The sequence below is a fragment of the Sus scrofa genome, chromosome X (assembly GCF_054392235.1).
Source record: "Sus scrofa isolate SSC_HxYL_T2T_F1_AM1 chromosome X, Sscrofa_HxYL_maternal_Yorkshire_Landrace_v2.0, whole genome shotgun sequence".
NCBI lineage: Eukaryota > Metazoa > Chordata > Mammalia > Artiodactyla > Suidae > Sus > Sus scrofa.
Genome location: NC_139401.1, coordinates 42,830,243 through 42,858,118, shown reverse-complemented (window position 1 = coordinate 42,858,118; position 27,876 = coordinate 42,830,243). Strand labels below are relative to the sequence as shown.

The following is a 27,876-nucleotide window of genomic DNA, read 5'->3' as shown; positions in this document are numbered from 1 at the left end:
ACAAAAGAGAGAGAGAGAGAGAGAGAGAGAGGAAGAAGAAGAAGGCGGTTGGGGGGCGGGGGGGGGGACTTCCTTGCCCTTGTTACTTCTGTGCTGTTCCCATCGTAAGATGCTGGGTGGTGGAAGGGAGCCGAGCGGTGGGCAGCGGCTGAGTCCCCAATAACAGGAGCCTCGCATTTCCGTGGCATTCCCATTTGCTAGTGCGCTGCCGCGGCCGCACGCCTGATTGATATATGACTGCAATGGCACTTTTCCATTTGACATTCTCTCTCTCTCTCTCTCCCTCTCTCTCTCCCTCTCTCTCTCTCTCCCTGTGTCGCTTAAACAACAGTCCTAACTTTTGTGTGTTGCAAATATAAAAGGCAAGCCATGTGACAGAGGGACAGAAGAACAAAAGCATTTGGAAGTAACAGGACCTCTTTCTAGCTCTCAGAAAAGTCTGGGGAGAAAGGAGCCCTGCGTTTCCCCCAAGGTAAGCAGGAAAACAGCGCTGACGGCTTGCCTAGGAAATTACTTCTTTCCAAACCGAGCCTTTCATCCTCCTCTCAGACAAAGAGACAACCTTTAAATACCACTTAAATTTGCATTAATTGAATTTGCATTAATCTGTAGCGTGCTAGCATTGTGTTTTGTAAATGAACGGGTCTTTGAAGTCTGTCTCACCGAGAGGCTGGAAAAAAAATCTCTTTGGGTTTGACTGAAAGAGATTGGATTTTCAAACTCTCTGCGTAGTTCGATGTAACTTTGTAATGGTTCTTATATTTGACCCCGTGAAAGGAGACTTGAGAAGCCGCTCCTCGCCGACATGGACTCCTGGAGCCCCAGTATCTTCCCCGCCGCCCTCATCCCTCTTTACAATGGGGGCACTATTAGCGCGGGCAAGCCTGCGAGTTTAAAAGCGCACTGTTTACTTTTATTACTACTTATGTATGCTGCTGATCTCCTGCCAGGGCTCTGCCGGAGTGCTGAGAATGACTTCAAACAATAGGCAACATTTATTTCTAGCTTTCTGTGTCACGCTTTGCAGGAATCCTGTTCCTTTGCTCTTTCCCCTAACGTGCAAGCCATAGATGCGGTCAGGAGCGCGGGGCAGAGAGGAGGATGGGTTTTACTATAGGATTTTTGATTGGGCAAAAAAAAGTCCGAGGAAATGCATGCTGTTTGCCTTGGCCTTATTGCAAAAGGTTATTTTTAGTAATCAGCTTGTCCCTGCAGCCAGACCGATGCTACCCTGTGCAGGCAGTGCCCGGGGAAAGGATGCTCCCACCAGCACAGGGACCGGGACCTGGAGGAGTGACTCCTACAAACACCTGAGGAATATTCCCTAGGGCTCTTTTCAGCTCCTGAGTACAAGTTCGCTCTTTAAAGGCACAATTGGGCTGTAGGAGGCCTGGGCATAACTCTTTCTTGGGGGATGGGAAGTTTGTGTACAGAATGTTAATGACTCAGAACGCCCTGTAACTGAGGCTCATTGTAATCCAGGAGCCCAGATTAACCTGCGGGAAAGAGGGAGACACCCTTCTCCACCGAGGTTCAAGTGCAAGAGAGGCAGCTCTTTGTCAAGATGGGAATCCCACGGTCTGTGTTCCGTAGCTGTCATGACTGGTGGATATGGATGCTGGGAATATATCCCTTTTCCTTTATGACATTAGTGTCTTTTAATTACAAGGAGCTGGCACTGGCAGATCGCTCCAACACGAGCATTACCTACCAGGTGCGTCTGAAAATATAGAGATGCCCCCAATACAGAGTTGACTGTTAAGTGTCTACCAAATACAGTGGGGACTGCAGGATGCTTCTCAAAGGTGTGGCTGGACCAAATGCCAGTACCCGCGCATTTGCTTCTCACCAGTCTGGCTTCTGAATGTAAACTTTAGGGTCCTAGTGACCAGTTTTCATCATGGAGTGGGAACGTGGCTTCTGGGGAACTTGTCTGATTTTCTCTAATAATTAGCCTAACGAGCATTGTTGAACGAAAACCTGGCTTTTGAAGGAGCTAGTTTACACCTCTGGGATAGGCACTATTTATTCGAGAAAGCCTGAAAAGATACCATGGACTCTATACTGTCATACAACTTGAAGCTACTGCTGTTGACAAAGGATTTAGCTGAATCAAAGCAATTTTCTTAGACTATTATGCAGACCGGTCTCTGAGAGTATCTGCATACAGAAGGCCGTGTTTGCATCATTTACTTTAAAATACATTCCATTCAGGTAAAAGGACCACGTGCCATCTGTCATGGGGATGGCTGTGAGTCACCCACTCGGCGACTGACATCAGGGCCACTGAGGCCTTCTTGATGGCCGTGTACCCCTAGCTGACACTCAGAGATGGAAACACGTCTGTGGAGTTTTCAATCTTAATTCCAGTTCCAATGAGACTGTCAAGGGGAAAATAAATCATTTTTCAATACATTTAGCAATTTCCAACTCATTTGTTTTCCTCAGCCTTTGAAAAAATGTGGCGCGTTTCTTGGAATTACAGCCACCAATGGTGGCCGGCAATTTTTCCTGTAGTTTAAGAACTCGCAGTTCAAGTGCTATTGTTCTGATTGGTTAATTATTCATTCCATCATTCTTTTCCTAAGTTATGCGCGTCCTGATGGACGCAAAGGTGAATGCGACATTGTCCCCCACCCTGTTGCTCAGTCCGCCTGCCACCCCCTGTTCGATTTGGGAACGGAAATGGACTTTGCCAATGGGTAGACTGGTCAATGAGGTCCTTGTTATAAAGAAGCCTTTCAAATATCTGCTGGTACCCAGATTTACTGGAAATGATTGTTGCTTATCAGTGGGTTCTCTTTCCATTTGATAAAAGGGCTTCCCTTAGGCTTTTATCACCGGATCCTGGGGACACGTCACTCACAGCTAGCGCAGCCCAGATCTTTCCCTCCTGGGTAGAAGAAGCCTGGAAAAAGGGCACTTTATCCTTTCTCTGCTCCCTGGAGCACTCTGTGGAAAGGACCACGTGCTGTCTGTCGTGGGGACGGCTGTGAGTCACCTACTCAGCGGCTGACATCAGGGCCACTCGATGAATCATTGAATTAGAAACATGCACGGAGGAAGAGGCAGTCACCATCTCCCAGCACTTACTTGTTCTCCCCCCCCCCCCCGCCCCCCAGATCGAGACCAGTGACCTCTGGGCCTGGGCCTAAATTCAAGAGGCCCCTGGGAAGAAGTTAACCGGAAGTCGCTCCCCCAACCCAAGTCTCCATCAAAGCCACTGACAGCGATGCTTTCAAAGAATCTGATCTTGTGTTTTCTGACTTGGGTAGGTTCCTGGGGGGAAAAAAAAAGCCTGAAAGGCAGCATCATCAGTCCTTGAGTTGGTCCTTATCAGCAGATAATCCCCCCCTCCCCTTGGGTGACTTAAAATGCCTCTGACTCCCTGGGGCTCCTGACTCATCCCAGCCAGCCTTCAGCTTCTTGGCCAGCGGAGACCTTCCGGCCCATCCTCACCTCTTCCCGTGACCATCAGCTCAGGCGACTTTGTCCAGGCTTCCCGGCTGAGCCCCGGTGGGAGCAGGAGGGATGGGGCAGCAGGTGGCAGGACGGAGAAGCGCTAGAGCAGAGGAGGGAAGGCAGGCCAGGGGAGGGTGGGTGAGCTCCGAGGCCCAGATTGCTGTGGCCTGCCCTGGCTGGGATCAGCTGTCATTTCCTCTTCGTGTATGACACTGTGGAACATATTAAAATTTCTCGGGGATGGTATGTTTGGAATTCCTCTGATGCCCCACCTCACCAACTTACCCGGACAATAAAAGCAAGGTTGTAAGCCTTTGAACAGCTGGCAGGCTATATATTTCCCCTCTTTCTTTCGCATAATCTAATTCAGAAAAGAATCCAGCTAGACTGGCAGTGCCATGTCTGGGTACTTGTTTCCTGGGCAAGTCTTTCCTCCACCACCTCCTCCGGCCCTCCCTGGAATCTTCCTGGGTGGCATGTGGCTTTTCTTTGCTTCTGCTCTCGCCACTCCCACCCCGCCCCCTTTTCCCTTGCCTGCGAGCCTTCCATTGTGAGCCTGCTCTTTGCTCTGCCTGTTTTTCCAGACAGCCGGGGTCCTGTTCCATCTGGGGACAGCAGCCCCCGAGGTGTCCCCATCTCCATAGTATTCCCAGGATGTCATTGCTGGCAGCGCTGCCGGGCTGATGGGATCGGGGCGGGGGTGGGGGGGTGGTGTCTTTCTGGAGCGCCCCGAGCCTGAACCCACTCGCAGAGAGGAGCAAGCCTCCTGGCTCAGCTGCCCTTTAGGCTGCTGAGAGCAGGGCCGGAGTGACCCGGGTTGGCAGGGACAAGCATACCATCACAGTGACCCGCACATCCCCAGCAAAGGGCCGGGGGTGGGAGTGCTATGGGAACGCCTAGATGCACTTCGGCCTACATGGACAGAAATGTGGTTACTCTCTCTTTCAGGGAGCAAGACAAGGGACTTGCAACAAAGCTCCCCAGATCCTTGGGCCCTGCCCCGCTCCCTTTCTCCGTGTCCTTCTCCCATCCTTGCCTTTTCCCAAGGGAAAAGAAGGAGAAATGGGGCTTTGAATTTGGCCAGCCAGGAGGCCCGGTTTCGTGAAAGGGAGCAAGGAAGAAATGGATCCTGGGTTGGGCCGAGCTAAAAAGTGCATGGGGCCGGAGAGATGGGCAGGACTTTTTCTTCTTCTTTCTTTTAACAGCAGAACAACGGATGGGGTTCGGAGTTTGCCCGTGGAAGGATTAGACACTCCCATTTAAGAGCCTCATGTAACCCCCTCCGTGCAGCATCCTCACAAGATGCTGCTGATGTCCTGGGGACCAAAATGTATTGAGGAGCGATCTACAGGACAGCTTCCTATGCCTTTTGTTTTCGGGGGGCGGGGGGGGGGCTTGGGTAGTCTTTGCCGAATTAGCTAAAGTTCATGAAGAGCCCCCAAAGGAAAAAATTGAACACAGCTGAATTAAAATGAGTCTTTTCCTGTTAGCTTGACAAGAAGGGGGAGGGAAAAAAAAGAAAAGAAAGAAGGGAAAGAAAAGAAAGAGGAGAAAGAACCAGCTCCCCTCCTCTGCCACTTCTTGGGTTTTAATATGAATTATTCCATACAAGTCCCTAGGCTAGAGGATCTATTTAAAGACGCCTGGCAGCATGAAGAGAGAGGGTAAAAATACAACCACTCTTTTGTCCATCAAAGGTTTTCTTTGGGAGGACATTAAGAGCATTCCTATTTTCCTGTCTGCCCCTGCCAGTGGCAACATTCCAGCTGGTCGTACCCACTCCTCACCCTTCAGATCAGCGACCATAAACTTTTTATGTTTGAGTCCCAGAGAAAACAAAGGGTGAGGAGTCCGGCCGAGACCCCTGTGCGTGTGCAGCGGGGTGGGTGGGAGAGGCGGGTACGAAGCGAATGCCGCCTTGCCTCTTGCAAGCTGCAGATTCACACACCCACACGTTTCAGTTTGGGGAGGAAGATTGTGCCGATGGCATTATTTCTGATGCCAGCTGCTCTCACATCTGCAGAGCTTTTTTCTTGCATGGCTGGCAATAGTTTTTGCTCTCTGCCATTCATGCTTCCTGTCTCCCTCAGCAGAGGGTCTCAGAGTCTGATGGGTGAACCCTCATTACTGAGAATCACACCCCCGGACCCATTTTCAAGAGTCAGAATGTAACACCCTGGATGGGGGGGGGGGTCAGAGTCTGGGACAACTACTTTCTTGTTCAAAAGACTGCTGACTCAGAAAATTCAAAGAATGGGTAACTTTAGTCGGCAATACATCCCTCATGCTTAGAACCAGAAATCCATCCAATTCAAGTCCCTTTCACCCTCATGTCCGAATCTGCACGTGAACATGGACTTCATAGCTTTCAGCTCAGTTCTGTAGGCTTTGCCGTAGATAGGTCTCTCTTTTTGTTTTTCTTCAAAAGCTAAGGTTTTGTTGTTGTTGTTGTTGTTTTTCATACAGTGTTTCTCCCTCCCACGACCTGGCTCCATCCCAACGTTTTCTTTTAAGTCGTGATCCAACCAATTGCCATATCCTTTAAAAATGAAAGGGCAACAGGTTCATACATTCACGAAAGTTGATGAGCTGTCAGAAAATGCTCCGGGGGGGTGACCTTTCTGCAGTGTCCCCAACCAACAATAGTCCTAAACATGGGCGTCCCCTCCCATCCTTCCATCAATAGGGAATGAAAATAGGGAAAGAGCGGACCGGGGGAGAAGTAACAAAAGAGAAAGAGGAAGGATTATTTTTGATGTTCAGCATCTGGCACTGGAGAGTTTCAAACAGCACCATTTCAGAGAGGGACGCTTCCCTTATTGTCACCTACTCCCTCCCAGGAAGAGGGTTTTGAACTCTGACGTTGCTTTCTTTACTTGAAAAGGAGGTCAGCTCCTCAAGTGAAATAAAAAATAGCCCCATTCCTGGACTCTTAAGTAAAATGCAGGCGCACACATTCCTAACGTGGATGTGAAGAGGCAAAGAAAGCCTAGTCTTCATCAAAGTCCACTTTTTCTTTAAAGCACGAGGCAACATTTGAGGACTTGATACATTTCTGGGGAGTTCCCCCAAATCAGGGGAAATTACTGCTTTTCAGCATTTAAAATTTTCTTCTGAGGCTTGACATCCAAGGCAGCAGAATAGAAGTATTACTGGAGGACCAGCCATCCAAAGACGTAGCTCGAGGGTGCGCGGCTTAAGCAAAGCCAAGTACAAACAGAAAACCCGAAGGCCAGTGGGTTCACAATGACTCGCAGTAGAGGGAAAGCGATTTCTCTGTGAGTTGCTTTTAACCTTGCCCCTCTGACAGGAGTCTGGGTCCACCAGGGCTCCTGCCGGATCGGAACAAGCTGGAATTCAGGATTCAGGTCCCTTCGTTGGGCAGAAAAGGCAAATTGAATGGGGAATGGAAATACTGAGTTGCTCCTATTGTTTATGCCCAATTTCTAACTAAGGGCCCTACAGCTGTTAGGTGACATCACTAGCCCCCATTCCAAAACGCTGTTGCGGGTGAGGAGATTCAAATGCAGCTTTGGAAACACTTTGCTGGACACTTTGAAGAAAAGCCAACACACTCATTAGGCTCCGGGGTAAAAGGGAGCCTGTCCCCTGAGCTAACTAACATTGGCCCCCTCTCGTCTCCCAAGGCCATTCCATAGCCTGGAGTCCAGTGGCAGAACAAGGGTCAAATTATATCAGACCAGGAGCTCTCCGGAACACCGGGGCAGCTCTTCTTTCCCATGGGGAAGTGTACCTTCGCGTGCCCCTGCGTTGGGTATGTTAAAATTCCCCTCCTTTCTTTCCAAAGAGAGTGGCCGTGAAACCCCCTTCCTGGGAGGGTGTGGGTGAAAGGAAGGGAACCTTCCCTTTCTGGAATCGTGCTCGTCTGCGGTCATTGAAAGGCCAGTGGTAGGTTTTAAACATAAAAATAATCCCTCCCCCTTCTCTTCTGTTACTTCTTTTGTGGCTCCCTCTCTCTATTCTCTTATTCTCTCTTGATGAAAGGATGGACGGGGACTCCACATCTAGGGAGATTGTTGATTTTTGGCACTGCAGAAAGGCCACCCCTAAGCATTTTCTGACAGCGCCTCACTATATCAGTCACAGCTTTTAGTGGAGTGATAGACTTACAGAAATAATCCAAACCCCCAGAGGAAATGTCTTCAACCGTATCCAGCCTCTTGACACATGGGGAATCAGACGCGGTCGTTTCCAATTTACGCAAGGTTTGTTCTCGAAAAGTCAGTTGGTTATGTCCACGATTAAGAACTCAGAATGAGTCTTTCCATAGAAACCGTAGAAGCCCCGAGAAGCCCAGCCCAGGATCCAAGAGCCATACCCAGTGGGCAACTCTTTGAGACCCAAGTCCTAGCCCAGAGCTTCAGGAACCCTAGCACAAAGTTTCCATTGGCCCTGTACCAATCAGAGTGCCTTGCTCTTATCCACAGCCGCAGAGAGGAAAACTCATCTAACCAATCTTCCTCTTCTGTCCTGAACCAGAGCATCACAAATGGTCCCACCGGGTAGGGCACGAGGATCTGTGGCTCAACCTCAGGAATAAGGGTCATTCACAGGGAAAGGTGCAAAGAGGGTTGAACTCAGCCCCACTGTCATCATCATGATTAAATCAAAGAGCTTTAATTCTACCGTAATTGACTACCATTAGCCTTTCTCCTCTGCCCATTTGGTGGAGACTACAAAGAAACACTACACATTTCAAGACAGCTTGAAGAGAAATAGGAACTGGTTAAATCTCCTCGCTAACTGCTTCCTGTTATTAACACTCTGTTATTAATTTATAAACCACATTTAGTACATTTGAACACCAAGTCAACTGGTTATTAAGGGCTATTTTTATTTCAGGGCACCAATTTGGCCTCACCAAGGGCCCAATTCTTACAGCTTGGTCTTCACATTTTGGCTCAGGTACCACATTAGAACTTGTTTGGACTTTTCTATAATCATTAGCTTCTTGAGTAAGAAAGGCACTCTTTCCATAGTGTTTCTTTGGGGAATATATAGCACCAAAGCAGACGGGTACTCTGAGAAACCTGGGTAGAGGTAGAGGAGGTAAGACATGGATAGAACCAGAGAAACATCTAGACCAATCCGTTCATTCGGTGGATGAGCAAACTGAGTCCCAGAGAAGGCAAGTGACTTTCTCAAGAGCACAGCCTGTGACGGGAAGGTAGGGCTCCGAGCCGGCCTCCTCAGGTCAGGCTTCCTACCACCAGAGCAGACAGCGGTAGGATGCTCTGCTGGTTTCAGAGGGCGGTAGGATAGTTATCCAGTGTTTCTGAGAAATGAAGGCAAAGCTCCGGGACACGGGATGCTAACAACATAGGCTTAAAAAAAATGAGTGTGGGGGAGGAAGAGATGAAAGCAGTAGGTAAGTGGGAGTTTGGGTCACGATGAGAGGGTTCCTTGGGGTTTCCTGAAAATCAGAATTGTAAGTTTCAGTCAGTCTCAAGGTCCAGTCCTCCCACACTAGTCCCTCCCCCCAGACAGTAAAACTATTCAATCCAAGGACACACACAAGGTGGGGCCACTTGACAGTTGGCCAGGAATCACTTCTCTTCCCCATCCTTCTTTTTCACGCCCCGCTTTACCCCAGGCTTGTGATTTATTGCGTCTTGCCCAGGGTTCTATTTCTCCTTCTCCCATCTCTCTCCTTCCTCCATCACCGTCACTGCTGAGTTTGGCCACGCTTGCCTAGTGATGCAGGCTGGGAGAAAACCGATGATCCCAGACTGGAGACCTGTTGTCGCCTCACGAGGATGTCGTCTTTCTCCTAAGATGGCACCCCTGGGGGACAGACATCACCTCCCACACTCCCCCACCTCGGATTGTACAACAGACACCGTGAGATGTCAGAAAGGGGAGCTGCCCCTTCCCGACTGACCTTGCGGCCCATCCATCCTTTGAGATACCTGGGGCCGGCAGGCTAGAGGGCTGGCAGCATTTATGGCCAGGACGGCTGCCTCTGGGTCAGCCCAGGCTTGGCTTCTAGGCTGCCACTGATGTGCTGCCAGAGAAGAATAATATCAAAAACCATTCATGGAGCTCACGGGATGCTTTATAAAATCCAACATGCTGTTTACAGTTTATAAATTAAGTGCCTTGGGAAGAGGCATCTGACTTACTCTCCAAGGCATCTGGTTGACTAGATCCCATTGGAATTCTTTGAGTTCCTGGGAAGGGGCTACTTAGCACTTCGCACTCTGTGATTAGACTTGGACTTTCTTGCTTTTTCTAATCCTCGTAGGAAGTGTTATCTAGTGGCAAGCTTTCTTCCACATTTAAATCCCTGATTTAATTTTTATTTATTTATTCTTGCAATTCCTCTGAGAGGGGCTCCGTGTCCTGCCATCTTTACCTCACCCGTGCCTGATATGGTTGTTTTAGATCAGAGTCAATATCAAATAATTCTGTCTGGCACCCTGACGTCATTCCAAAGTCCTTCTATTTTATCTGCTTCACTTGATCTTCTTAGAGATGATGCAATGGATGTTGCATATGGATTAGATGTTAGGCGAGTGCATCAGAGCGTCCAAAAAAAAATTACCCCGGAAGACAACCGGCCAAGACTCTTTGCTTGTGGAAGACGTGAGCTGGAACAGGGAACTAGAATAGGACCCATATTTTCCCCTGACCCTTAAGTCTTTTCTGCTAGAGCAAAAGGAGATACATAGTGGGTGCTCAGAGAATATGCGGTGAATATATATTTGCAGAAGAAAGCCACATGAGGCGGTACCTGCATGTGTATTATACTGAAAACAGCCCGGGGGTGGGGTGGGGCTGGGAATACAGACACTGAGCATTGCCCTCCCTTGTCTGGCAAGCAGGGCAAGAACAAGGCCACGCTTGGCGCAAGCCGCTTGTCTCAGCCGGGTGCTGGAATAACTGGTGTGAAATCAGCCCTTTACCCTTTGCCAGGCAGAAGGTCAGCCCAAGAGTGAGCTGATCCGCGGACACAACACCATCTCTCACCCAGGAGGCTTGGGCCCTCTGTAAGCTCTGCTATATTATTTCGCTGAGGATGACAGGTGGGGAAATCTGGGCACCAGTTGTTCTTTTCCACTGGTATCGTTTGGAGGGTAGCTCCAAAGTCGGGCACGCCAGCCTACGTGCCTCTCCTGCCGGCAGAGGCTCCGCGTCGGAGCTCCTAGAACGTGGGCTCTGTACATCGGCCAAGTCCGGGGCTCAGAGACTCAACCGGGAGCACGGAGCACGCCCGGGTCTCCGGGGTTCAGCAAGAGAGTCGCTTTCTCACTCGAGCCATCACTGGCTGGGCCAAGGTTCTAAGTCCTGACAGGCAGCCTTCGATTTTCCTGCTACGTGCTTTTCACACAATGAGAGCAAATTCGAATTCATTTCGTTTTGAGAAAAACGACAGAAGCTCCTACGAGACAGACAGAGATACCGCCGCGGGTGCCATAAAAGGGAGTGGTGTGAATTTCCTTCGGTTCTGATTTTCCTCTTGGTAAGCGCTTCCCCACCCCCACCCTACCTAACCCAACACAATGTTAAGGCAACTTGACCTAACGTCACTCTGGCACTCTTTTCTCGAGCGTTCTGTTTATTTCTTCTTCAGCATAGCGCAACAGTGTTGGCTCATGCAATCTGAGCACCTAAGGCACGGATCCGGATCCCCAGGTTACCTACGTTGCAAGGATGGCACCTTTAGGTTTTGAGGGGTCTGTGAGTTCTGTGGCATATTTACATTGTTGCTTGCATTCTCATTTTAGAGTTTCACACAACACCTGAACAAAACGTATCATGCTTTATGAGTGTTGAAATGAAAAGCTGATTTCTTATTAGTGGTAAAGCAATATTTCTCTGTCATTCTTTTATGCTTTATCTTTATTACTACTTCGGGGTTCAGCTTATCATCTTTAGAGAGAAAATTAGATATTAAAAGTTATGCTTTGTGTGACATTAGCTGGCTCTTTATCGTATAAACTTCACACCATTTGCTTGCAAAATTATTCACCTTTTAGGAAAAGTTTTTAAAACTGGGCTTGCAATTCAAAATGTTGCTACTAGGTGGCAGTAGTGCAGAAGAGTAAAATGGTCCCCTTGGAAGACTGTTTGACTAAGAGACTAGCATTTCTTCCTATATTTATGAGGAATAAAGGTATAATACTGTTAAAAGACTCGAATTGGCACAGACATTAAACATCCATTAACTTTGAAAGCCAAGCTTTGAAATGAGAGAATATCATCGTTTTAAAGAAATTTTGGATAGGTAAGACATTCACAAGTTCAAATATCTACAAATTAAAAAAAAGTATACAGTGAAAAGTCTTTCTCCCATGCCTGTCCTCCACATCCACAGGTAACTTACTGTCTGATGAGCTTCTCTATGTAAATACAAATAAATACAAATATATATTTTATTGCTCCCTGTTTGAACAGAAGTCAATACAGTTTCTGCTTCCTCTTTTAGAGAGCTGCATAGTACTCCTTTGTAGGAATGTTGTATGATTGTATTTAACTAGTCCCCTACTGATGGATATTTCATGCTGATTTGCAATTTCATGCTGTGACAACCAAGGCTGTGGTGCATAACCATATGCTTGTGGGATCTCACATGAAGGATAGTTCTCAGAAGTGAAATTGCTGGGTTTAAATTATGTGCATGTTCACTTTTAACAGAGATGGCCGAATTGGCTTCCACAGAACTTGTATCAATTTTTACTGTACTATCTCCAAAATGGGTCTGTTTTCCCACGGGCTTGCCGACAGTGTGTATGATCAGATTTGGGGATTTTTGTAAAGCACATTGGTTGAACAAAGTATCTCAAAGTACTTTGATAAGGGATTCCCTTAGATGAGTGAGGGCTGCCCACCTTCTACTGCAAATGCCAACACATACAGAGTAGAGTAGAGTTTTGCTGTTGATGTTCTTGTTTGGTTTTACCATCACGCTAGGCATGCTTTTCTTTCATTTGCTTTTCTTTTTTTTTTTTTTTTTTTTTTTTTTGTCTTTTTGCTATTTCTTGGGCCGCTCCAGCGGCATATGGAGGTTCCCAGGCTAGGGGTCCAATCGGAGCTGTAGCCACCGGCCTACACCAGAGCCACAGCAATGCTGGATCCGAGCCGCATCTGCAACCTACACCACAGCTCACAGCAACGCCGGATCGTTAACCCACTGAGCAAGGGCAGGGACTGAACCTGCAACCTCATGGTTCCTAGTCGGATTCGTTAACCACTGCGCCACGACGGGAACTCCTGCTTTTCTTTTTTAACCACGCCTCCTGACCATGGCTCCGAAAAGAAGTTGCCGGCAGTGAGGAGGGAGGGTCAGGACTGGAATGTCTGCTTTCCCCTTCATCCCTTTGCTATTGACTCCTGGGGGAAATATCTGTAGACTGAAGTGGTGAAAGGAGAAATCTAATAAATTCTCTTTCTGAGACTAATTAAGGCTTCAAAGAGACAGATAGCCACTTGGGAAAACAGAGTCATATTGAAACTCAGGAAATGGTCAGTAATACTGCAGCCTCTGAACATGGAACCCAAGAAAGTGCTGGCTCTCTGAGCTCAAGTCTTGCTGACCTTTGGTGTAGCGTGCGTAGGAAAACCTAGACTGAGCAGCGGAAAAGAAAACAAAAATCTTCTTCTGAGTGCTTTGCTGATGTGGAGCTTTAGGCTCAGGTTCGACCCATTTTCATGAGATGTGGCCATTAGCATGCACATAAAGGAAAGTGGGGCAACGTTGCATCAAAATGTGAGCTCCTCAACTTGAGGATTATCTTCTGCACATGGGGGGTAACTGAATCCAAACGTATCTCAAATGTTGGCATTGTAGAGCGGGAGGGGCTGCAGATGCCATTTGCTCCAACGTCTCTCCGGATGAGGAAACCGGGGCCAGAACACTTTAAAAGACCTCCCAGCTACTAGAGGCCAGGTGGTCCTGTCATTACCACTCCCTGCCCTTCCTGCAATTTATAGGGCTTCCCTGAAATACACATCCATTTCCAGAGCTGCTCTGCTCTGAAACAGCCCTATGTCACAGACCCTTTTCCTTTACGGATCCTTCCTCCTCTCTCGAAAGACAGCTAACTGAAGTTAAAAGGGTCTAGAGCCACTCTGCTAGAGCAAGACTGGTTGACTTGAATGGACTTGAACTTTCTTTTTGGCCGCACCCATGGCTTGCAGAAATTCCTGGGCCAGGGATGGAACCTGCGCCATGGCAATGACCTGAGCCACAGCAGTGACAATGCCAGATGGTTAATCCACTGAGCTACCAGGGAACTCCTGGACTTGAACTCTAATCTCCATCTTGTCAATGCTTTGCCCTGTTTATTCACACTGTCCGTGAATAGGAAGTTCAAGGGGGAAAAAAGGTTGTAGTATGAAGCAAAATAATCAAACTTTTCTCTGAAATACCTTTGCAAGTCTTTCTGAAGTTTTCATTATCATGCTTTGCTTTAGATGTAATGTCAGGTCCCCCAATTTTCCTCAAATGTTTGCAACTATTTTTGCTATTCTGTTTTCCAGTGTGATAGTATTGGCCATGCCTTGGCAGGGGGGTGGGGGACGGTGGTTAGTGAGATGATTTGAAGAGATCTCTGGACCCAAGTCCTTGGTCTAAGAGGTATATGATTAAAAGAACAAAGCAAATTTCAGTTATGGCATGATCCTACTTTAATGATAAGTATCTGCTACAACAAGCACTTACTTTCCCAAATTATACCGTGTGCTCGGGCTACAAAGGCTCTTCAGAAATGTGTGAGTCTATTGGCAAATACACTTGTGTTGCCTTAACCACACTGGAGGCCGGTTAGCATGATGTGTATTTCAGATGCAGTTTGGCATGGATGCTGGGTGGCACAGGGCTTCAAACAAAAACAGGATGAGCCCAAGAGTGCAGAAGTGGAAAACTAGGTGGATGGGTGGGTTGGACTTGGACATGGAAAATGTACTTCCTTCCTGTGGGACGTGGCCTGTGTTTGTTAGTGCTGACTTGCCTTCTCTCTGGCCCCGTAAGCTGACATTGACACCAAAGCTCACTGAGGAACGGAAGAGACCCTCCCATTCTCACCAGCCAAGCATAAGGATGAGGCCACCCAATTCAGTTATTGCTGTGGCCAGCACCACGTGTTTAACCTTGACTATGGGTTCAAACTATGGTTGCTCCCAGGAACACGGACTCTAGCGATTAAAGTCAACATGGGCTTCCATTGAACCATTGTGTCCACCTCCAAAAGATTGCAAATATGTACCGTAAGCTATGGGGGTTGGGGGGTGGGGTGGCGTGAAATGGATGACAGCTTATGCTAATGACACTCTAGAAACCAATCTTCTCCACTCAAAATGATGTGGAAAAATTCGACTCCATACCTCTAGAGTTCCATGAGTTGTTCTGGGTAAATGTTTCTGGGGAAAATAATTTCTGTTTCCATTCCAGCTGTGCGGCAGATACTGTGATGATCGATTGCAAGTGCAAAGACTAAGACAAAACTCCGGCACACAAAGGACAATGACAACCAGAGAGCTTCAACCAGATCCTGCCCTTTCCTTGAAAGGAACTGGATCCTAGGAGGTGAAGGCATTTCCAATTTTTAGTCCTCTGCCTCCCTCTGCTGTTCCTCTTGAGAAGTTTTCCCCGACAACAATGAGAAATCATGTACTAGCTGCATCCTTTTCTATGCTCTCCCTGCTGGCACTAATGGGAGATACAGACAGCAAAACAGACAGCTCATTCATGATGGACTCGGATCCTCGACGCTGCATGAGGCACCACTATGTCGATTCTATCAGTCACCCGTTGTACAAGTGTAGCTCAAAGGTAAGATCTAGATCTCCATGGGAGTAGCCTTACTTCGCGAAATAGGAGACGCCATAGTCCTTTGTCAGAGAATGGAGAACTATGGTCATAGCCCAAACCTGAGCAAGCGGGCTGGACCACAGAGCTTGTCAGAGGATCATGCTTTGGCGGGTTCCCATCATGCTTTGAGCTTTTGTCAGTAGAGCTGCCCAATTGACCACGTGCCCGCTCAGACAGCGCCTCTCTTTGCAGGCTGCTCAAAGCCAATAAGAAAGGCTGGAAGGTTCTCACAATAAAATTGTTGCCAGACACAAGGTGGGAGCGGTGCGGTGCGTTTCGTCCCCGGCTGTGAAACTGATGAGCGGTAGTATCCTTTTTCAAGAAAGAAAAATGGCACCTATGGGTTATTGTAACTTCTTCTACCTCCACCAGTAGTAAAGAGGAAGGAGATACAAAAAATATGATTGAGCAGTGAAACATACTTCTTGGGGGGCTCTTCAAAGAGCTTCTTGGTCCATGCCTTTCTCTGCCTGCCTTGTTTATGTTAAAATGATTTCAGGAGATAAATGGTAATTCGATAAGTTACTCTTTTTTTTTTTTTTTTGGTCTTTTTGTCTTTTTAGGGCTGCATCTGCAGTGTACGAAGGTTCCCCAGACTAGGGGTCCACTCAGAGCTATAGCCGCCGGCCTACGCCACAGCCACAGCAATGCCAGATCCTTAACCCACTGATTGAGGCCAGGGATCGAACCCAAGTCCTCATGGATGCTAGTTAACTCTGATAAGTTACTTTTTTTACCTTGATTTCCCAAGTCATTCTCATATGGAGTTTGTTGTATGTTTTTTGCACAGGCAAAAGTGCTGTCTCAGTGTTGAGACAGGGTGTATGAAGGAACATGCTTCGAAGGCCGCCAAGAGTGGCAAGCCTCATGGGCCACCCAGAAGGAAGGCACGTAGTAGGGAAAAACAGACTCAGAAGAATTCTCATGACTGTGACTGGCCCCCAACAGTCACATGAATGAAATTTGCCCACATTTGGTAAATAAGAATTTGTTTAGCCCATCCTTAGAGATTTTCACTTTCAGCCCGGAGACTAAAACCACTTAAAGATTCTCATATGGCAAGTATTTTCTAAATTACCAGTATAATTAAGAAGATTTGGAAATATCAACTGCTAAAATTGAGACCATATAAGCTAATGGCTCTACCCTCCATTTAAAAACATTATGACTTCTGTCTGGCCTTTAAAATCTTCATAACTTCTCTGCGTAGAGGTCAATGATGATGGCTTGTTTTAGTTTAGGGAGATCAGAATTTGGGTTAAATCACTCTAACCCAAACTTCCTGGCTCTTATTTGTACTTGTAGAACTAAAAAAAAGTAAATAGATAAATTTAAAATTTTTACAAGACTGCAAATCCCTTCTTAGGGAACAAAAACCCTCAAACTGAGAAAAAAAACAGGACATGTTTTTACAACTGTGATTGCTCAGAAACCGTAGGCCAGAGTGAGGTTGACTAGAGCAATTATTACCTTCTCCTCTGCTCCCCCTACAGGGAGCACCAGTATTTAGTGTGTCTTATTCCATGGATGGTTTCTTCCTCCTTTGAGTTGTCCTCCATAATCACCATTCTTTTTTTAAAAAGGGAAATAAAATTATTTCAAAGCAAGTGTCAAGGTAATGATAGGAAGGAACAGAAAAACTGGAGCAGCTCTAAAAACTGCAGAACAATCCAGAAAGATTTGGTGAGATGATGGAGGAGCACCTTAGCAATGATCTCATTGGTTAAGGAAAGGTCAAAGAAGAGATGTCATTACCCCGAACCCAACAAACTCATGGTGCTTGAGCATGAGTCCTGGAAACAGACTTCAGTCTACCTTTGTTCACCTCTGTTTCTTCCAGAATACCATGATAAGTAGCACAAAATTGTAATTGCAGAGAAATGTTTGTGATTTCATGGGAACAATCTGTTTTCAAACATCCCAAACTATCCCAAATATAGCAATAGTTTTATGTAAATGGTGCTTGTGATTATAAACCTTTCTTCTTGGCCATAAAATATGCCTGGCAGAATCTCAGTGCCTCCCCCTGCCAGACCTTTTCTGGATTAGATTTTCCCTGTGTATCCAGGAACAGAAACAGTTTTTTTTCCTTTTGAGATATTCTATAATGCTTCATTCTCACCGACTCAGGCCAGTCTTCTCTCTCATGGGTCTCAGTTTATAAAATCATTCATCTTTACAGACTTGGGATAAAACACCTAGCCTGTGCATCAAAAACGACCAATGGGAGCTATTACAAAGAGGAGACTAGAGGAGAATTTTTTCCTGTCTGCAAAAAATTTCACCTCAACATTGTGTTCAAAGGCCATTATTGACTACTGTTTGCCTATCAATTGTTAATGCTTTCCAACTTATATTTATCCAGTGTCTGCCTTTGGAAGACAGATGAAAGGGAGCATGGGACCCAGGCTCAGGGAAAGGAAGGCATCCACTTGAACACCTACTATGTGTCAGGCACTTCATACTATATGATCTGACCATTTGCTGCCAAATTTGTGTTGGAAGGCTTTCTCGTTCCCATTTGTAAGGAAAACAGACAACTGAAAGAAGTATTCACTCAACTGCTCCATGTCATTGAGCCTGGGAGTTTCTGTGTGGCTCTGTGGGTTAAAGATCTGGTGTTATCACTGCAGCGGCTCGGGTTACTACTGTGGTGCAGGTTCAGGCCCTGGCCCTGGGAACTTCCGCATGCCGTGGGCAAGGTCAAAACAAAATTCATCTTGCATTCATTTCATTCAATTCATTCATCTTTCACTTGGCTCTTCCTATTGGAGGAACGCAAATAGAGTGTAAAAGCCATTACTTAGAAGTCAGGGCTCAACTTCTGGTCTGCTGAAAATAATGCTCTATATTCAGCAATCTTGGTAAAAAAACAGACATAGTAATGAAAGCTTTTCTGGGAACCTTCCATTATCTGTTTCCCTTAGTTCTGAACTTGGAGCTGGACCGCCCTAGGGGCCTGTTACCCATCTCCTAGCAATTCAGGAAAGGGCTGAGATGGAGTCAGGCAGAAAAGACTGGCCACAGTGGTCCACTGAGAAGGCACCTGGTGGCTTTCAGTGGCAACACCTCCTAGGATTGGGTACAAAGGATTCTGGCAGTGGCAGCTGCATTGAAAATCTCCCCTGAAATTCTGAGCAAAGGTGGTAGAGCAAAAAAGCAAAGAGTGGTTCGTGGAAATAAGCTATCTGGGGAATCTTTAAGGGAACTGCAGCGTCCCAGGCTTTAAAGTGAGAGAGACTTGGTTTCAAATTCCAGCTCCACAATCTGCCACATGGGTGACTTAGGGGGAAGTGGAGTAATTCTTGGGGGCCTCAGTTTCTTCCCTCATAAAATCAAGCTAATGTTGTCTTCCTAAAGGTGTGGCTGGATATGAGTATTGGTGATAATATTTGTAACGTATCCAGTGTGGTGTCTGGCATGAAATAGACCTTAATGAATGATAGTTGGAGCTTGATGATGGAGTTATAAACTGGACAGGTGTTTAGACTCACTTTTCTATTTCAGTAACTACTGGGATCTCCTATGGCCTTAAAGGATTAGGAAAATGAACCTCACTGCAGTTCTTGTTAAACACAGAAACCTGGCAGGGGTGGGGGAAGCATGCAGAAGAGTGAAGTCGATGTAAGCCACTGTGCTGGGTGCTAAAGGGGGGGGGGGTTCAAAGTCAAAGAGAAACAGATCCTGCTTTCTGACCTCCCTTCCCAGGTGGGTGGAGGGAGGGGGGACTGGAGCTGGTGTGTTTTGGATTGGGGCCAGGGACAGGTTTTCAGCAACCAAAGCTGAGAAAGTGAGCCGGTAGGGCAGGCCTGTGAAGTCTGGGTTGGGTGAGGAGTGGCAGATGGTGGCCCCACGCTAGGAGCAGGAAACTAGGGCATATGGTTGTCTGAACTCTGAAGGTCCATGGGAGCAGGTGGGGAACTTGAAAGGTGGCCACAGAAGAGGAGGAGGAGGAAAGCTCGGGGGACAAAGCCTAGGGAAATTCCCTGGGGAGAGGGGACCTTTCATGCCAAGGGCTGAGCCTCAAGGTTGGAACCGGGCGCTTAGGGTTCCCAAACCATCTCTGAGTGCTGCCCGCGAAGCTCATAGTGCAGTAGGAGAAATGAGGGGAGTTGGGAACCCTGGGTTTATAACACAATTGCCTACTGGACAGATATGACCTGATTTTTTAAGAAGGAACAAACTTGTATATTAGAGCACTGTAGTGGGTTCCTGAGGCACAAAAGTACGAGAAAACACAGGCTGTGTTTTTGCTGTCATGATGCCTACAAGTAAATGGAGGAGAGAGAGAAGGGACGTGTTCTGTACGCAAAGGTCTCTTCATGTCCTTTTGAGTTGCAACCAGAGTGAAAGGGCCCGATTCCAGCTGGAGTTCCCACCCACCCTACCAGAGTTCCCGCCATCACCCACAACCACTTCCTTCCCCTGGTGGTCATTTTGCAGATGCCCTCAGCCTAGCACAGACCCTTTCTTTGGAGGCTGACCTGGGTCTCTGGAGATGAGCTAAATAGGCATTTATTGAAGGTGCTGGTGAGATGAGGAATGGGAAAAGCAGAGGTGAATCATATTCCTAAGGAGAAAGGGGGGGGTGCTTCAAGACCTCACAATGTAACCTGAACTTGCCATGGAATAAGGGATGCACAGTGCTCACTACTGAGAAAAAGACAAAATGTGTTTCTCACTTGCTCGAGGTAAAAGAGCCAAAGCTCTGTTCTGGGATGGGACACGTGGGTCTTTATTCTGATATCCATGGAGATCATGGCTGGAGCCAGGAATTCATGGGGGCTCCACATGACAGGAAAGGAAAGTGGCTTTAGAGATGATGAGTCTTTCAACAAGGGGTGATGAAAACCACCTGTGTTTGGGTTTTCTCTCACTCATGAGACAGTCGTGTATTGCAGCAACAGATCGAACTGTCTAAGAACCGTGGTAGGTCACCAGAGACAGCAGAGCCTGAGGTCTCCACGTGCAATATTTGGTCTGGACCCAGGAAATGCAGCTGCCCACAGACCTCACAATGTAACCTGAACTTGTCCGGGGCTGACTGAGCATCAGTCCAAAGGCTGACTTTCAGAGCCTGACAGTATAGCACCATGGACAGGACAGGGTGCTCAGGAATCAGGCTGTCTTGGCTCAGAATCCTGCCCTTCCATTGTACGTGACTTCAGGTGGTAACTTAGCCTCTGCCTTTTAATGTGAAGTGGGGAGAGTTTATCTTTTGAAAAGGTTGTTAGGTATCGAGTTGCCCATGCAGGGCATGGCACGGGGCCTGGAGCCTAGGAAACTTTCAATACATGTTATACATCATCCTCATTACTATTCCTTTATTATTACCCAAGGACCTTTCATTACCCTTAGCCTTGGCACATGGAAATCTGACTAGAACACGAAGGAGTCTATCCCTGAGCAAACACTCTGAACCCAGGAGCTCTGTTGGTGTCAGAAGGGACTAGATTTCACATCCAGCTGGAGTCAAGTGACTCCAAGGTTGGGGGGATACAAAGCGGCTGCTGGAGAAGTTGCCTTGCTTCCTGACATCAAGCCACTTGTCTGGGGGAACATAAGAGAGCAAAGATTAAACTGGACCCAAAGCAGATAACATGTATCTGTCACTCCCCTGAGCTGTGAAAAGTCAATAGAAAGTTATATGAGCAATAACCACCTGTCAAACTCACTCCTCTAATGGTGCAGATCCATGTGGGTCCTTTGTCCAAAAAAGTTCATTTCTTGATTTGATAATGGAGCAGTGTGGGAGTTCCCGTTGTGGTTCAGTGGGTTAAGAAACTGACATAGTGTCTGCAAAGATGCAGGTTAGATTCCTGGCCTTGCTCGGTGGGTTAAAGATCTGGCATTGCCGCAAGCTGCGGCATAGGTTGCAGATTCGGCTTGGATCCCACACTGCTGTGGCTGTGGCATAGGCTGGCAGCTGCAGCTCGAATTCGACCCTTAGCCCGGGAACTTTCATATGCCACAGGTGTGGCCATAAAAAAAAATAATAATAATAAAATAAAAAGATATTGGAGCAGTGTGTGTGCTTTCCATTAAGAGCATTTAAGCACAGCACAAAATGCAGAGGAGTCCTCCCATGTTAAGAAAATACAGCCAAGTCACCCAAGTTTAAAAATGTGCATTGACCATAAACCAGCACCAACGTGTTTGGGCAGGTAAATTGATGTTCGAAGGTGTCAAAGATTTATTGAACTGAAGAATCAGTTGGTTAAGGAGTTAGAGAGTGTGTGGTACTGTCCAGTGAACTGCTAGAAGTCCCTGGAGCTGGGCAAGAGTCTGGACAGTGGAGGAGATATTATTTAGAACTACCATCATTCTTAGAAGATTCAGCTCTGCTTTAAGATTGGAGAAGGTGATGATGTGTCTCAAGAAGCCCAAAAGAAGAAGATCAGACTCATGGGGTCATGACATGGCTAGGATTCCCAGAGGCAGGTCAAAGTAGATTAAGGTGTGAGTTGGCACATAACCATCAGGAAACCATCTTAATATCAGGAGGCAGGATATTATAGTGGCGTAGACCAGAGATTTGGTTTTAGATGGATCTAGGTTTGATTTCAGCTCTGCCTTTTACCAGATATGTGAGTTTGGGCAATTTGCTTAAACCCTCTAAAGCCTTGGAGTTCCCATCGTGGTGCAGCGGAAATGAATCCGACTAGGAACCATGAGGTTGCAGGTTCCATCCCTGGCCTCGCTCAGTGGGTTAAGGATCTGGCCTTGCCCTGAGCTGTGGTGTAGGTTGCAGATGTAGCTTGGATCTGGCATTGCTGTGGCTGTGGTGTAGGCTGGCAACTACAGTTCCGATTGGACCCCTAGCCTGGGAACCTCCATATGCCACACCCTAAAAAGACAAAAAGACTAAAACAAAAAACAAACAAAAAAACCTCTCTAAAGCCTCCGTTTCCTCATCTGTAATAACAGTACAGATAATAATAGTACTTTTCACATAGGACTGAGAAGAGAATGAAAGGAGATTAAATGTTGTAAGCACTCAATAAACAGCTGCCTTCACTATTATTAGCTAAATGATCGCTATCTAGTGATCATCTAGAGCAGAGCCTCTCAAATTTTAACAGGTCCAGGGCTCTGCTACTCGAAGTATGGATGTTAGCCCAGCAGTTCCAATAGCAACCAGAATCTTATGAGGAATGCAGAACCTCTGGCGTCACCCAGAACCACTCAAGCACAATGTGCATTTTAATGAGATCCTCAGCTGATGTACACACCCCTTACAGTTTGAGAAGCTCTGGTCTGGAAGAGGTCAGAAGTTGTTCATTAAATTTGTAACATGGATGAGGCAGGGCAGAGTCTAAACTGTGCATATCAAGAGCCAACCTGAGGCTGTTGAGGTGTTCCGTTCCTCAGCAACACTCATTTATGGATCTTATTTTCCAAACTCCCTGCTTTACCCCTCCAACACACATACACAAAACAGGGCTAGATTTTGATGTTGCTTCCAGCTTTTAGATGGGATCTATATACAGTTGACCTTTGAACAACATGGCTTTGAGCTACACTGGTCCATTTATACGTGGTTATTTTTTCAATAGTAAATATTACAGGATGGCACAATCTGTGACTAGTTGAATCTGCTGATATGGAACCATGGATGGGGACGGCCAGCTGTGAATTGTATGTGGATTTTTAAATACATGAAGACCTGGTGCGCTTGACATCCCCCTGCCCCTGCCACGTTGTTCAACAGTCCGTTGTACTGGGAATCTCCCAGAGAGGGGATTTGCGTTGTGTGTAGAGAACGTCAAGGGCCAGATAATTGTTCTCCTAGTTTCTTTGAAGAGAGGGCATTTGAATTTGACAATGAAGGATAGATGGGATTTCATTACGTACAGCCAGGAGAAAAGGGCATTCTTGAGAGAGGAAAGACATGAGCAAAGCAAGAGGCAGGGAAATTCAGAGCAGTTTCATGGACTCTTAAGTAATGAAGCTTGATCCGAATAGAGAGTGGGTGATAAAAATGAGAATAGTTGTCCGTAAGATTGGAAAGATATGTGAAATCCAGGTCATGCAGGGCCTTAATGGCTATTCAGGATTTTGGATTCAATGCTGAAGGCTGGGGACAGCCACTGAAGGCATTTATTGTACCTGTCCGGGCATTCTCCTTGCCCAGAAAGTTCAGCTCCTGAGGAAGAGGACCCATTGGAGGTGGCCCCAGAGTCTTCAGGGCTGGAGTTCTTGTCCTCCAGAATGAGCTGAAGGTGGAGCTTGAGACCTTGAAGACTTTTAGTGAAATCGCTCTTAGATTAGTTCTTCTACAAATGGCCCCAGATTGCTGACTTGCTCATATTATGGACAGTGCTAGTTGCCTGGTCATTCAAGGTCTGCATTTGGTTCACCTGTTTGAGTATCATTTGGGTATGAGGCTTGACTATGTCTTTGCGCTTCTGAATGAAGTCTGTTGGCACAGATTAGCCATATCCATTCAGACCGAAACTGGCTCTCTAAAGATTCCATTTGGGGAGTGTTTCTTTGAATAACTGCTTAATCCACCAAAAAAGGATCTACATTGAAGATGAGCAAATTTAACATCACTCCAAAGTGGGATGTCAAGGAGGTCTTCCCATGTACCAGCAGGGGTGGGGAAAAGGGACCGAGAAGACCTTGAACTCTCTCTCATTAGTAGGATGGTCTGGGCACCAAGAACGTGGTCCATGTAATATAGACCTATGGCACCATCTCATTTTGGGGTTAGTAGATACAAACTATTACATCTAGAATGGATAAGCAGTGAGGTCTTACTCTACAACACAGGGAACCATATCCAATCTCTTAGGATAGAGCATGATGGAAGATAATATAAGAAAAAGAATGTGTGTGTGTATATATATATATATACACACACACTGGATCACTTTGCTGTAGAGAAGAAATTGACAGTACACTGTAAATCAACTGTACTTGAATAAAAGTAATAATAACAATAATAAAAACCCATTGCAGATCAGGTTTATTTTCCCTATCAAAGGAAAGGGCAGGGAGGAGAGAATCAAAACCCCTATAATCTTTCATAGAAAATAAATCAGTAGGTCTAGTCCAACTTATTCTTCACCAAGCCTGCCAGTTGTTTCCTAATACCTCATATTTGTCTTGTTAGTTGCTAAGAGATTGTTGGAGTCATCCTAGCATCTTTTCCGATAAGGCTGTTCATAAATGATCTATAATTACCAGAAGTCATCGTCTCTTCCTTTTGGAAAGATGGGTGGGCAGTTTCCTTCTTCTAATTCTTGGGTATTAAATTCTGTCCTAGATGATGATGTCAGAGATCATAGCTGGTAAGTTTGCAGTAATAACTCTTAATTCCCAAAATACCATGAAGTAAAAGTCCAGTGGTTTCATGCCTATTTCTATATCTTTTACACTTTTATTGGGATAGTTTCACTTTTTATGTTCTGGCTGTGGGTTCTGGAATTAGAGGGCCAATTTTTCTCCATCATTTAATATGAAATTCACCAAGTAAGACCCTCCCACATACACATAGGGTAATAATCTCCGTTTTCCCCTACCTTCTGTGTCCCAGTATGTAAGGTTATATAGGTTCGTGAATCAAGCTACCCACCCTACCCTACTCATGACTGCCACTCCAGGAGTCCGGGATTTCTGTATGTGATATATAAGTGGGCTTCTGCTCCATCCTTTTAGTCTATATGCAAAATACAAAGTGGGTGCTTATGTTGATTGCTTTGGGGATAACTCCAGTAGTTTGCATCAGATTCTTTTTTTTTTCTTTTTAGGGCCACACCTGCAGCATATAGAGGTTCCCAGGCTAGGTGTCTAATCGGAGCTGTAGCCACCGGCCTACACCACAGCCACAGCAACGCGGGATCTGAGCCACATCTGTGATCTACACCACAGCTCACAGCAATGCCGGATCCTTAACCCAATGAGCGAGGCCAGGGATCGAACCCGTAACCTAACAGATGCTGGTCAGATTCATTAACCGCTGAGCCACAAGAGAAACACCTGCATCAGATTCTTAAAGGAGTCTGTTTCCTAAAGCCACATTAAGAGTCACTATAAAGAACACATGACCTCTGCTCCTTCAGCCCAAGCTTTCTCATCACTTTAACCTACCTTTGAAAATGGAGATGGTCAGAATGAATGCATACGAATATTTGCCCTAAATGGCTCTGAAAATGCGATTGCACAAATCTCAGGCTCCTTCAGTGGATAAGCCCAGAAGTGTGATTCCAGGGCCCCAAACACACCCAGTTTCTATTTCACTCTCTTGTGTCAAGTTGTAATGCCCAGAGTATTTCTTCCTAAGTGTCATTTAGGTTATCTTCTTTTTCTTTTTGGAAACCACATTCTTTTATTCCTTTTCCTTAGTAATTCCCTGCACATAACAAATTCCTTTTCTTTTCTTTTCTTTTTTTTTTTTTTTTTTTTTTTTTTTTTTTGCTTTTTAGGGCTGCACCTGCAGCATACAGAAGTTCCCAGGGTAGGGGTTGAATCAGAGCTGCAGCTGCCGATCTACACCACAGCCTCAGCAACGTGGGACCTGAGCCATGTCTGCGACCTACACCACAGCTCACTGCAACCCCGGCTCCTTAACCCACTGAGTGGGGCCAGGGATCAAATCTGCATCCTCATGGATACTAGTTGGATTCATCTCTGCCGAGCCACGATGGGAACTCCAAATTCCTTTTTCTTTTTCTGTAATTATTCTTTGTCTACTCCCTGATTGCAATTTGGGATGACTTTCTACATTTTGAGGCTGGTGCCACTGGCATTGGGCCAATGGTCAGCTGCCACCTGTCAGGAGAAATTTTTTGGTTCTTTGGTTTTCATTTGCACATCCTGGTGGTGGGCCTTGTCCAGTGGTTCTAAACCCTCCGTGCACTTTGAAATCACCCTAAAGAGCTCTGAAAGCCGCAAAAGCCTGGGCTCTACGCCAAAGGATTTTAATTCAATTGGTCTGAGATGGAGCCTGAGTGCTGCCATTTAAAGCAAGTTCGCTGGAGTTCCCTGGTGGCCTAGTGGTTCAGGATCCGGCATTGTCACTGCTGGAGCATGGGTTCGATCCCTGGCCCGGGAACGTCCACATGCCCTGGGGTGTGGCCAAAAATAAAATAAAATAAAAAATAAATAAAAAGCACATTTGCCAGGTGACTCTGAAGTGCAACGGGGATTGAGAGCCCCCGGCCTCATCCAGCAAGGAGTGTTAGGGCCTTTTGAGGGATGCTGTGCTGGGAGCTGGCTCGGGTGTTGGCTTCCCCTGTGGGGGTAACCCCTTCTTTTCTCTCCGCAGATGGTACTCCTGGCCAGGTGTGAGGGGCACTGCAGCCAGGCGTCGCGCTCCGAGCCCTTGGTCTCCTTCAGCACTGTCCTCAAGCAGCCCTTCCGCTCCTCCTGTCACTGCTGCCGGCCCCAGACCTCCAAGCTGAAGGCACTGCGGCTGCGCTGTTCGGGGGGCATGCGCCTCACGGCCACCTACCGGTACATCCTGTCCTGTCACTGTGAGGAGTGCAGCTCCTGAGGCCGGCTGCCGAGTGGCTTCTGGATGGGACAGCCTCCCCCGCTCGCTGAGGCAGCTCACCCAGCCAAGGGAAGGACTGGCAAGACAAGGGTTAAGGCAAAAAAAGATGGAGCAATCCCCCCACCCCGTCCCCCCGCCCCGGGGGGGATTCTGCATATTCTAGTAATAAAGACTCTACATGCTTGTTGACAGAGATACTCTGGGAACTTGTTTGCCATTCCTATCTCCTTTCCCTGGTACAATTTCTTCTGGTTCCTTTTCAGATTCAGGCATTTTTCCCCACCCCCCCACCCCCACCCCTACCCTTGGCGCTGAATGCTGTTTGGGGTTCCAACAATTCCGCATTAGTGGGAAAAGTGGGCCCCCATGCAAGAGTGGGTCAGGCTGTCACTGTTTGGTACAGATTAGGGACTCATTTGCTTTGGAAAGCAGGAAAGCCCAATTCGTTCTGGGACATCATCCGGCTTTTTAATTTTTTTTTTTTTTTTAATCTGGTCGTGTCGTCTAAGGTTGCTGTTGCTGCTAAAAGTTACCAATTTCAAATTCCAGGCACCAAGCATGTGGAGATATTTAGCCAGGATGACTTACGGCCAGCTAACTGACATTAAAATAACTAACAAACAGATTCTCCTCTGCGATGCTGGAACTCCTGATAGCCATAATTATTATTCAGAAATGACTTTGGGGGAAGGCAAAGTGGCAGAAAGAATTGGTTCCCTTGAGGCTCTCTTGGATCGATTATGGTAAAAGGCCATAAGGGAGCAGACTTTGAAAGACCCGCACAAATACGGATCCTGCACTGACTTTGCAAAAGGCATATATGTATTAGTGGCATGGAGAATGCACTATACTCATGCATGCAAATTAGACAACCAAGTACGAATCTATTTGTGGGTGTGCTCTAGCTGTAGCCATGTCGTGAGCATCATTCTCTAACGTCCACTTGTCCATGTGAAACTGGCTGCCGAAAATGGTGGCCTGGCTCCTCTTCTGAACATTTGGTTCAAATATGTTTTGGTCCTGGAGGCTCCAAATTTGAGTTATGCCCATGTTTTGAAATAAAAAGAGAGTATCGTCAAAA

The 27,876-nt window shown here is 46.6% G+C and overlaps 1 protein-coding gene across 2 annotated transcripts; it reads left to right on the top strand.

Annotated features, from left to right (window-relative positions):
* The first annotated feature begins 173 nt into the window (after positions 1–173).
* NDP (norrin cystine knot growth factor NDP) lies at positions 174–27,876 on the top strand. 2 transcript variants are annotated; one of them, XM_021079373.2, is made up of 3 exons: positions 174–472; positions 14,876–15,256; positions 26,568–27,876. In XM_021079373.2, exons 2-3 carry the CDS (start codon positions 15,083–15,085, stop codon positions 26,793–26,795), a joined length of 402 nt encoding a protein of 133 aa, XP_020935032.1. In that variant the 5' UTR covers positions 174–472; positions 14,876–15,082; the 3' UTR covers positions 26,796–27,876. The 2 variants fall into 2 exon arrangements, with proteins under 2 accessions (XP_020935032.1, NP_001106528.1); NM_001113057.1 differs by lacking the exon at positions 174–472 and having other exon boundaries at positions 15,083–15,256; positions 26,568–26,795.